We start from the raw sequence: 12,099 nt of genomic DNA, 5'->3' as shown, positions 1-12,099 counted from the left end.
CCTACTTAAAAATTGTGAATCTGACATGGACCGCTGGGCTAACCTCCCTTTTTCTCTTGCTGGGCATATAAGCCTAATCAAGATGACTGTTCTTCCCAAGTTTTTGTACTTATTTCAACATATTCCAATTTACCTTAAGAAAAAGTTTTTTATGGATTTGGACAAACGTATCACTTCTTTTTTATGGGGAAATAGGCCAGCTCGAATTAAGAAAACAAGTTTGCAGCTCCCTAAATTTTTTACACTATTATTGGGCTTGCAATATTCAAAAAATGTTATATTGGAGGAACAATATAAATTCTGAACTCCCTTGTTGGGCTTACCTAGAACAGTCCTCAGCGCGCCTCTCTCTGAACTCTGTTATACCCTCTCAATTACCTTTACCTGCCAATTTTAGTTCAAATTTAGTAGTATCCCACTCAGTTAAGATATGGACTCAATTTAGGAAGCACACTGGTTTGCATAGGTCTTCTATCCTTTCTCTGATTTTTAAAAACCACCGTTTTGCACCATCCATTATGGATGAGGTGTTCCGAATATGATTCAATAAGGGCATAAAGACCATTGATGATCTCTATGAGAGCGGTATTTTCTCATCCTTTAATAACCTTTCTAAGAGATTCGATCTACCTAATTCCCACTTATTTCGTTTCTTTCAAGTCAGGCACTTTGTGCAAAAACTATTCCCTCATTTTCCAAATCGTCCCCCTGAATCTCCATTGGTTGGAGCTTGAACCTCCGATGGTGCCACACTATGCCAGCACTGCCAACTAGCAGAGAGGACACCCACAGTGGCAGAGAGAGGGTATTCGCCATTCCTGCCACGTAGCCTGGACTCAGAAGAATCTGACATGTTGGACATGCCAGGGCCCCTGAGCGCTCCAAAAGGAAAGCGTAGTATTCGTGCTGTTTTTTTATGAATGAGTGTCGAGAGCGGTGGATGAATCACGACTTCTGTTCAACGCTAGCCAGAAGGCAGCAGCCAGATCCACACACATACACACGAAACGTAGGCCTACATTCACTGCCTTCCTCATACAAAGCCACCAGACAACACACAAACAGGCAAATGTGTAGGGTGAAGATATGGCTGTATGAAGTGCGTGGGTGCATGTCTGTGAAGATTTAGCAGTCGACAAAAGAGTCTCTGAACATGACCTCAACTTACTAAAAAGAAATCCCACGGTTCTCTTCTCTGCATTAAATAAAAATCACGAACCCTGGAGCTATTCAAACATTTTTGCTATATGTTTAATAGTCTATAAATTCAGAAGCATGAATATGTGGAAACTCATGAATATATAGATGGATGTTTTATTATTCCACAGCTACTTTATTCACATGGCAGCTGCCATAGAAACTTGTTTCACTCACACATCGGAACCCTTTACTGAAAATGTAGCAAATTCACTCAAATAAATAACTGAGACTATGATTTGCATTACTGTACCTTAATAGATAATTTGATTACCAGGTAAAATGTTCACTTTGGATAAAATATAAATGAGCACAAATATAAATTTCATTACATAATTCCATTTAGGTCTATTCTGTTATATCTAGGTCTAGTATAATGTAGGGATGCACCGATATGAAAATTTTGGCCGATACCGATAACTGATTATTCTTTATTTTTGAAAGCCGATAACCGATATGTTGGCCGATAAATCTATATATATCTATATATGTTATATACTTTTTGAGAGCCTGATTACAAAAAAGGTCTCATCATTAAAAGCCACATCCCAAACACTTCAACATAAGCAGCCTAGTTTGAACGATGTACGTTTTAAAAATATTTTTACTCTCCCATTACCAAATTTAGTCATAAAAAAGTCTTACAAATAAATAAAATAATGCATAAATAATGCAAACAAGTCACTGGACATCATTACACGTGTAAAGAATCAAAATGAATGCGCCATAGATCAATAAAACGGAATAGCCTCTGCACGGACAATAATTAAATGATTTTAATTACTAAACCATATTGTTGATGAAAATAATAAGAGAAAAATACAAGTGGTTGTTGTTATTAATAATATATCAATGATTGTGAAAAAGTAACAAATTAATGCCACTGTTTTAAATAGCAGCCGTTGAGCTGCACGTGCTGAAGCTGAAGAGCTGAATGAACATGGTAAACTGAAGCGTTTTGCTGGCAGCTTATTTAACTCAAGGAAATGCATCCTGAAATTAATATTAATACAACATAAACATAATATTACAACTTATATATGTACAAAATGACGCAGTTATTGCATGCTATAGTCAGAATGTGTGATCCTGTTGTGGATGCGCTCTTCCCATAACAACGCGCTGAAACACAGCAACTAAACCCAAAGAATTCACAACGTTTTATTATAATAATGTTCTCATTAGAATGTTATATACACGACATTCCCAATCATAGTTATTAATGTTGTGCACTGCTGTTTGAGCTGCGTGCGCTGAGCTAAAGATGATCACTGGTAAACTGAAGCGCTCTTTTAACTTAACCAAACGTATTCTATATGAGATAAATCAGATATACATCAAATAAACACAATATTACAACGTACAATTGCACAAAAGGCTGCAAACGAACAGCGCGCATCTGAAGTGTCTCTGAAGGAAATAATGCATTATTTATCGGCTTTAAGATATCGGCCAAATTTTCTTATCAGGCCGATACCGATAACAGAAAAAATGAGCATTTATCGGCCGATACCGATATGGTGGCCGATATATCGTGCATCCCTAGTATAATGTGAAGACTTTAAGTGGTTGAGCATCATAACCAATCACAGACCAGATCAGAGGCATTTAAAAAAGCTATTCAGTAATGGCAAACAGTCTTAAGGCTGGAATTCACTACAGTTGCCCATTTTATATTTCGATTTTCAGGCTGGATGGATGAGTCAACGCTAGTTGCTGAAGGCCAGAGCTAGTCCAGATGTAGATGTGTAGGATGCCTATATAGTGTTTTAAAATCTGTTCATATTTTAAAACTTTGTAGTGTATTCCTGCCTTTAATAAGCAGATTCATTCATACAGAAATAAGTGGTAAAGAAATATCACCTAACACTTAAATCAAAAGTAATAACTGTGATTACAATATTTATGCAAATGAGTCCATTCAAATAACACAAACACATCCTGATCTTCACATACCATCATATATCTGTTTCTATCATTACAGCAGGCAAGAGAGTACAGCAAACCATTTAAAGAGGATTTCAAAATGTCTAAACATCCAGGGACATCTGCAAAACTATGAAAGTCTTTGCCTCAGAGCCAAAATACTCCACTTGGTACATCAGCCTCATACTAAAGGATTACTAATTGTTGTGACTGATATTTTCTTTAGTAGACGGTTTGTATGTCTTTGATTTGAATGAGTCGCATTACATCAGTGAAGGTCAGACAGACAGACAGATACACACTAAAAGACTGAAAAACTGACAGAGACTCTGAAAGACTAAAAGACTATTACTGAGAGATTCAAAGATCGACCGACGAACAGATCCTGCAAGATGGAATGAAATTTTCTTTATCAGACACAGACAGATGATCGACAAATAGATGAATAGATAAATAGATAAACAGATAGACAAACAGACAGGTAGAATAACAGACAAACAGATAGACAAATAGATAAAGAGATTCAAAGACAAATAGTGTCAAAGACAGACAGACAGACGGACAGATACTGAGAGATGGAAAGATACTGTCTGTGTCTATTTATCATACAGATTATAGATAGATTAATAGATAATGGGAGTCTGAAAGACAGACAGACAATTGATAGACAATAGATACAGACAGACAAACACATAGATAAATAGACACACAGATATACAGATTGATAAATAGACCAATCAATGGACAGACGATCGATAAATAGATAATGTGGAATGCTGAATTTAGATAATGAGAAGCGAATTAAAAAATGGACCTATAGATAGACTGACAGACAAACAGCCTCACTTATATATGAGCTGAGTTGATCTAGATCATCTTGAATGATCAGGACAGAACATCACAAAAACAGTAGCGCTCATGATTAAACACTGAGCTCCGTTCTGAAGACAGTGCTATCTGAGCTGATCTGTGCTTTACACAGGAAAGCTGCAAGCTGTGCATTATGTGCCACAGCTGAGGAATGCCAACAATCCCAGATATGTGAGCCCTAGAGGATTCAAAAAGGTTTGATCAGACAAATCAGCTAGCCTTCGGGACAACAACAGCAGCTTGCGTTGTTGTTTGGGGTTGTATAGCAGCCCTGAAGCCCAAGGGGCTCAGACCATTATCCAACAATCCTCACCCCTCCCTTCTCCCGTCTGGGGTATGAGAGTGTGTTTTTCGGCGGGGGGAAGACATGCTTTTCTGGTTCAGAGTGACCTGAGGGGCCCATTCAGACCAGACCAGAGAGTAGGTGCAGTCACGAAACCCGCACACACACACAAAGAGCACAAACACGAGATGTCAGCAAGGTCACAAGCGAGCAAACAACTGGATGGGTCACTAGAGTAACAGGCAGGCGGGTGGTGGAGCCAGGAGTGTAAACAATGAGAAGAGCTATCTAACGGCTAAAGCTGTTAACAGCCCATGATAAGAGTCCCGGAAGAGAGAGAGAGGGGAGGAAATGGCAGTAAAACTATTGAGAGGGGTCGTAAAGAAAAAGAAAACAACAACCAAAATAAGTGGGAAGGGAGGAGAGGTTGGTGGGCAGAAGGGAGGAGATTAAGGAGGGCTGTCGTTTCGCTCCCCCTCACTGAGGAGTCTTGTTTTTGTGCTTGTACACTTGACATTTCTGTGATATTTCTCCTCAACACTTTGCCTCACATGGACCTGGGATTGACCGTTGGATGCCTCCTCCCTACAGTCCCCCCTCCTATTCCCTCCATCAACCGACCTGGCATTGCAAAACTTCTCTGGAGACAAAGAACAGACATACTCAAACACACTACAAACATACAATAATCATACCTTCAGTCACCACCAGGGGCTCCTTTTAGACTTTACAACAACATTCTCACTTGTCCTACTCAATTTGAAGTTGTTTTTTTTGGGGCGGTTTGGTGTCAGCATCATGGCAAGAACATGGTAAAGTTTTTAAGTTTGAAAAAATTAGGTAAATAAGTCAATAAACATATTTGAAATGAGATAACAGACAAAGAGGATAAATAATTTACATACCAAAAGATAAACATTTTTATACTCAGTTGACATAAAAAGATACCTGTAAAACATATTACATATCTGCTCAAACATAAATAGTGGAGTCTTTCCCAGACCACAAGTGTAAATGCTTCTTTTGGCATCCAAACTCAAATTTAAGCTAAATTTAAGATAACTATAAAAACACTATTAAACAACAATTGTTTAATTTCATAATCAATAGCTTTGGTTACATATTATTATATGTAACAAAAATCATTGGTGGTCATAATAAGAGTTTAGATGCCAAACATCTTAAATTGATTTTGTATGCTTTCTAAACCAACGGTTAAGATGGTTATGAGTACCTAATAAAAGCTCTTTCAGCAAGTTGAATCGCTTTGTACATTCAAAGGCCTGATTGAACTGTTCACAACATTGGAAATAAACTCAACAGTCTTTCACGTCCCCTTTGAATAAGTTTATTCCTGAGCGAAATCAAAATCCATTTCCTTATCACTAGAGCTAGATTATCTGAGCCATAAGCAGGTTAGCAAACATATCCAGGCAGCGTGAAGACAAACACTGCAAATGGAAATTGCATTACAAATGGAAAGTCCATAGACTCCAGATACACGCATGCATACACAGAAGTGACGGTAACAAGCGCATGCAAGAACAGGCAAGGAATGCTTTAATGGTCTTACATTTCAGAAAAAAAGCAAACAATAGTGCTGCTGTGGACACCCTCATCTCATAACAAACACGCAGAGTCTCGCGCACATACGCAGGAGCTGATCGCTGATTGGTTGCTGACAGCAACTCTTGGTGTAGTAATTAGAGAGAAAGGACTGATCCAAATTGACTACAAAACCACTGTGTGCCCTTGAAGAAACATCTGCGCACAAGAAAAACAAGGCAATTATGCTGAGGGGTGGAGATAACTGTTCTCCACAGAGAGCCAGATGGGCTGCACCGAGTGACACTGAGGGACTATGCCACCATCACGCTGACACTGAAGATTTGTGTTCAGAAATCCAATTCATTTTAGTGAATCGCTTAGTTTGAACGATTCAAAACAACAATTCACAGAGTCAAAGTTCTCTGTTGCTTTGCGAATCGGTTTGACTGAAACGTTAGAAAGAACTGGTTCCATGAAAAACACACACACACACACAAGTCTGGCACCATTTGCCTTCATCACCCACAATTCCTTCTTATTCTCCTCCACTGTAGAATTAGTTTCTATAAGGATGGTCTCAACTTTTTGAAAAACCTTCAAGTCAACATGAACCAGTCTTCACAACCCACTTTTATTAAAAAGAGTAAAAGATTTTTCATTGGGAAAAAAATAAAGGTGGTACTTTGGTGGGATTTGATTGTGAAAAGTATTCTTTTCTATTCTTAGTTACTAAATGAAATGTGGTTGAAAAATAAGTTGACATATATATATATATATATATATAAAGTTGAAGTTTTAGAACAGATCAAGTGATTACACTGTTAATAAGTTAATGAATATGAAGTTCATTCAAATTAATCATTCATTGTAAAACCCAAAACGTGTAAAAAATAAATAAATAAATAAAATAAAATAAAATAAACTGTCCATTTAGAGTTCATGTTGACTTTAAGTGTGTTTGAAATCAGCTTTGCGTCATCCTCAACATGACAAAACAACTCAGTGGAGGAAGTTTATACACCGCTCAGTTCCCTCATCTATCCTTGCCATTACCTCTCATGAGGTTTAATCATTTGTGCCTTAAGAACAAGGCAAGCTGGCGACAGTTGGAAAATGCTGGGGTGTGATTTTCATAGACAAATTGTTGATTCCTTTGAAGCTCCATGTGGAAACATTGATGGGAAGCATACACAATCGGACAGGTGGCAGCCCACTGCTTGTTCCAGTAAGATCTATGGAGAACACAGATCAATCAGTCGGACCATTAATACATCCTTTCTGCTGTGACTACCAGTCGTTCTTTTTGTTCGGCTGTTTGAGCCTTGGATACAAGTGACTCAGACCTCCCCACCTCTGCAAAGGCAAAAACACGGCATTCAGACACAAGATTACCATACTGAACAGGTGTGCAGGGGAGCAAGTGCTGACACGATGTGGGCTGGACTGTCGGGAAGAGACTGTATCAGCAGCGCAAAGGAGAGTCACTGGAAAAAAAGGACACTCGGAGTCGCCCACTGCTGTGGATCAAATATCCTGGTAGGGTCACAACACGTCATCTCCATACCTTCCTCAAACGTGTCCTTCTCATGATTGTCAGATTCAAAGAATTCCAACAGCAACAAACAAACAATCCGGCTATAAGGGAGCGCGTTTCTGAGGAGGGTTGATTTCCTCTGTTTGTTTTCAGGTGGAGGGAAAGGGGAGGGAGGGCAGCTTTGCAACGGCTTCTCTGAGCCTGGGACTTGCACGGTCTGCAGGTCTCTTGAAGGCCAGGGGTGGGAGAGCGCTGTGGTGTTCTCATCCATTTTGTTTTTCCCACCATTCTTGTGCACTTGGGAGAGGAAGAGGGAGCAAACATTCATAATGGGGTAGTTCACTTTCCCAGGCATTCCCGGTCAGATGTAGGAGACACACTGACATTCATATCTTCTGACCTCATGACGGCAGAAATAAGAAATCATAGAAGATATTTTCTATATTTTGCCAGGTGATTTTCTCACATTCTATTGACCCTATCCACAAGAAAGGGCCGTTTAGGGCATCAAAGTACTATTGTAATATCTAACCCAACAGACGAATTAAACTCAAATTATCAAAGGATGTTTGATTAGGGTTGCAAAAAGGTGGACAATTTCCAGTAAATTTAGGAAATATTCCAGAAATTTTGGAAACTTTCCAGGATTTTTTTTTTATATTCCAGGGATTTTTGGAAAGTTTCTGGAAATTTTCCACCCCTTTGCAACCCTATGTTTCATATTAAAAAAAAACAACAAATGTATAAACTAGTGGTCAACCGGCGGCTATTTTTAATAGCTGATGCCAATAACAAATAAAATGTACACAAATTGTACGCAAAAGACCCTCAAAAATATTTAAAAAACAGAAAAGAATTCACTCAAAAAAAAAGGTGTGTAGGAACAAAAACGAGGTGTGTAGGAACCATATCACACACACACATATATACATTTGGCGATTTTGGCTATCACTCTAAGCGGTCAACCAATATGGGTTTTCCAATGGTGAATGTCAATACAGATGTAAATAAACAAACAAACTTGGTGGAACAAATAGAAAATTTATTTTATCCAAAATTTCCTGAAACTTCAAAAACCATTGAAAACAGAAATGAATTACTATCTACTGACAAAGCAGTCAGTAGAATTGCTCAAAACTACCAAATAATCGCCCTGGCTAATATATCGGTCTTTCACTACTGCACAATAAGCCGTTGAAGAGCCACGAACCTGTGGCCAAATATTGGCTAATTATATCAATCCATCTCTAAAACTGCATAAATCAGCCAACTTTAACAGCAATGAAAAGAGATTTGAGAGTGCAGTTACACATAATTTAGGGTTCTAAAAGCACACTTTTATGGATGGATTTTGCGTAGTGCTCCTTAGAACGTCACCTCAGGTCACAGAAATCCTTGTTTTGTTTTCAGGACCCCCAGTCTTCAGCTACTGTCAATGCCTTTGATGAATTAGTGGACAGTCTAGTCATAACTCTCTCAACACAACATAGATTACACTAACCAAATATTTATCTGACAAGACCCTGCCAGAGAGACAGACCTCCAGTTCCCAAGCCAAGCAAACAGTATCCCTCCATCGGTTTAGCTAAACTTAGCTTTATCCTATGCAATCTAAGCCTCATTCAGTTTTACCATTCATGCCATTATTCATTCAAATCCCCTTTGAAGGAACGATAAGCTAAATGGCACCAAATGTGAATCCATTAGAAATAAAACCAGAAATAAATCTACCATTAGCAAGATCAAGTATGGTTGGTGGGTTCTTACCATTCTGGCAGTGGTTGGAGGTCCAGCAGCGGTGGCTGTAGTTGTCATTGAAGCTGGTCCTAATGCACTGGGTTCTATCATCCATGATACCTGGACAAACATCACCGCATTCTTTGGACGGCTTGTTCCCAGCGATGTAGTTGTTAAACTCTGCATCCATAATGAGTGACCAGTCCACCGAGTCCAAGTAGCACAGCTCCGGGTTCTTTTCGATTCTGATAGCGCCTCTGGTGATGTTCCTCAGGTTATAGAGGCCAATATCTTTCAGGCTGGTCATTTCAAAGATGACCAGGGCGTAGTTGTAGAACAGGTTGCGTCCTTGGATGACATTGAGGTTGGGGAAGAGCATGCTGAGGCTATCCAGGCCGGAGACTCGGAACAGGAGAAGGTAGTCGGTGACCATGGTCAACTTGGGGAAGGACAGGGTGCGAAAGTGCTCCTGGTTGAGGTTGTTGTTCTTGTCTCCAATGAGGAGGATCTGAAGGTAGCCTTCCACCACTGTGCAGTTCTCCAGCTTCTTGAACTCACTGATGTCATTGCGGATATCAATGTGAGGACCACAGACTGGAATGGAAAAGAGAGAAGAGTACAGTTAGACTAATATGACCAAAACATAACTTTTTAAGGGTTCTTTAATAATCTTTATTACACCTCTCCCTATTAAACGTGAAACAACTTTTCAATCAATCTGATGCCACTTAGGCCACACAGGCTTTTGGATATCATCAGCCAATAACCAAATATCTATTTAAGCTAACTATCATTTGATTTAGCTACATTCTGGTATGGAACATCCACATTTCACAGTCTAAATGATTCTTGTTCTAAAATTACATTTATAAATTGTTCTCATGCATTTTTTCTTAAAATATAAACACAGGCTATGTTTGATTAATTAATACTTCTCTGGTTTTATCTGTCACAAGCATCAAGAAAGCATTGAGAAAGAGCTTTCAATCTATCAATCCTTTCCATGTCACATGGAAAAACTAAAGATATACTGGATTTAAAGTTGTGATGAAACAGATTATCGAAAAAGGAAAAAATGTAGGGCAGGAACTTGGTTCTAATCATAAGTTCTTGGATTTTGAGATGTGGGCACTGCACTCAAAAATGAATGCAAGCTTGAAGTCGATTGTGGAGGAACGGAGTTGAAGCAAACCAAATCATTGGAAAAGTCCAGGACACGTTTGACGTTTTTTTCCAGACAATTGACAGTTAGATTAAAATTTTGTTTAAAAATAGAACATACATGGATGAATCATTCACAATAAGATCAACAACATGCATTTAGAAAAAAGATAGGGTGACTTTTTCTTTCATGACAACTTTAACCAACCAATTTGATCCACATTTGCATGAGTAATGTTTTTAAGAGCGATAAAGACATAAGCAAATTCCAAAAAAAGATAATGCAGTTAAACAGTAGCATGAACCTAACAAATGAGACATTATCAAAGGTCAAGAAGGTTTACATTCTCCCTAAGACCATCTACAGTGAAAAGAGTAATTCACCCCATAATAACAAAACAAATTGCCCGATGACGCCCACCACCCCAGGTTAAGGCTGTGTTCTGGAAGGGGAAAGAGATCAGCAGAAGAATAGTCTTGACATATGAGCTTCTTTGGCTAAACCTTTTATGTTCTTAGAGAGGCTTAGGTCACCTTCTCTGATAGAGACAATATCACAGAAACTCTATGAGACAAATGGAAAAGCTTCTCCCTGCCACGTGAAAAAAACAACATGATCACGGCTGCCTGAACACATGGTCCCACACAGAAACAACCTTTTCAATCTATCTTTACAACCACGCTCTAAATGAGTGAACTTTTGAGTAATGCGGGAAGGTCAAAATTTCAACAATCTCAGATTGCCTACTGTGCATTATTCTGACAGGAGTGGAAACCGCTTTTCCTGACACGAAAATGACACGCATCATGACTCTAAATCCCATTTGAGGTTGCTGCATAACCGGTGTGCCAAAAATAGCAAGCGCGTTGTTTAAAAATAATCTTTATTTGCTCCTGACAGTGTATTACGCTCATCCAAAATTACAATGGAAATGATTGCTCCACGAAAAAATATTATCTGCTTTCCCGTATTATCGCAAATGCCCCAGAGCTACACTTGGGAGTCACGGAGCTGCATGTATCCTTTGTTTCATTGCGGCATTTTTTTTCTCATCCACAAACCCAGGAGAGGGAGGAGAGCCGAAGTGACTCACACACAAAGACTAATTTGTTTGTTGGTAAAGAGAAACTTTAGTCCACAGTTCCGGTTGGATCCATTAATAAATTAAGACAGCGATATAGCGTCAGTTAAACAAAAGTAGACAAAACTGAAGTACAAAAAACACTTTACAGCGTGTCAAAACAGCTAAGAGGTTATGCATTCATTTGCAATGAAAACACACAACAAAAAACCCTTTTGCCTCAAATTAATATAAAGATGTGCAATGTGCTGAGATGAGTCTCACATCTCTTAAAGGGGTCATATGATGCGATTTTAAGTTTTCCTTTCTCTTTGGAGTGTTACAAGCTCTTGGTGCATAAAGAAGATCTGTAAAGTTGCAAAGTCTCAAATCCAAAGAGATATTCTTTATAAAAGTTAAGAGTCAACCACGCCTACCTAAAATGCCTCGTTCTAACATGCCCCCACATATCTACGTCACTATGTGGAAATATTAGCATAATGCCGCCCAAATGTGCACGCAAAGAAAGAAGGCGTGGTTTCAGGAACAGCAGTTAGTGTTGATGCAGCCATATCAGGGAGACAGTGTTAAAGTGCGAAAGCAAAAGCACTTTATTTGGCCTTCCGGAAGTAGATGCAATTAGGAATCATTGGTTAAGATTTATTTACAACAGAACAGCACAACCCAGATGTTCAAATTTGTGCAACGCATTTTATGGACGACAGTTTTTTTAACCTAGAAGAGTACAAGGCTGGCTGTGCACAAAGGCTATTTAAAAAAAA

General features: G+C 38.8%; 1 protein-coding gene across 1 annotated transcript in view; it reads right to left on the bottom strand.

The window, feature by feature from the left end:
- LOC107583856 (insulin-like growth factor 1 receptor) overlaps positions 1-12,099 on the bottom strand; it is a 92,339-nt gene that overhangs the window by 63,395 nt on the left and 16,845 nt on the right. Inside the window, exon 3 of the mRNA XM_016270210.1 lies at positions 9,126-9,689. Within this exon, the coding sequence (XP_016125696.1) occupies positions 9,126-9,689 (564 nt within the window). The remainder of the gene's footprint in view (positions 1-9,125; positions 9,690-12,099) is intronic.

Source organism: Sinocyclocheilus grahami, unplaced genomic scaffold (genome assembly GCF_001515645.1).
Source record: "Sinocyclocheilus grahami isolate Dianchi unplaced genomic scaffold, SAMN03320097.WGS_v1.1 scaffold55.1, whole genome shotgun sequence".
In the NCBI taxonomy this organism is placed as follows: Eukaryota; Metazoa; Chordata; class Actinopteri; order Cypriniformes; family Cyprinidae; genus Sinocyclocheilus; species Sinocyclocheilus grahami.
The sequence above is the reverse complement of the archived record's forward strand: the minus strand, read 5'-3'. Positions and strand labels throughout refer to the sequence as shown.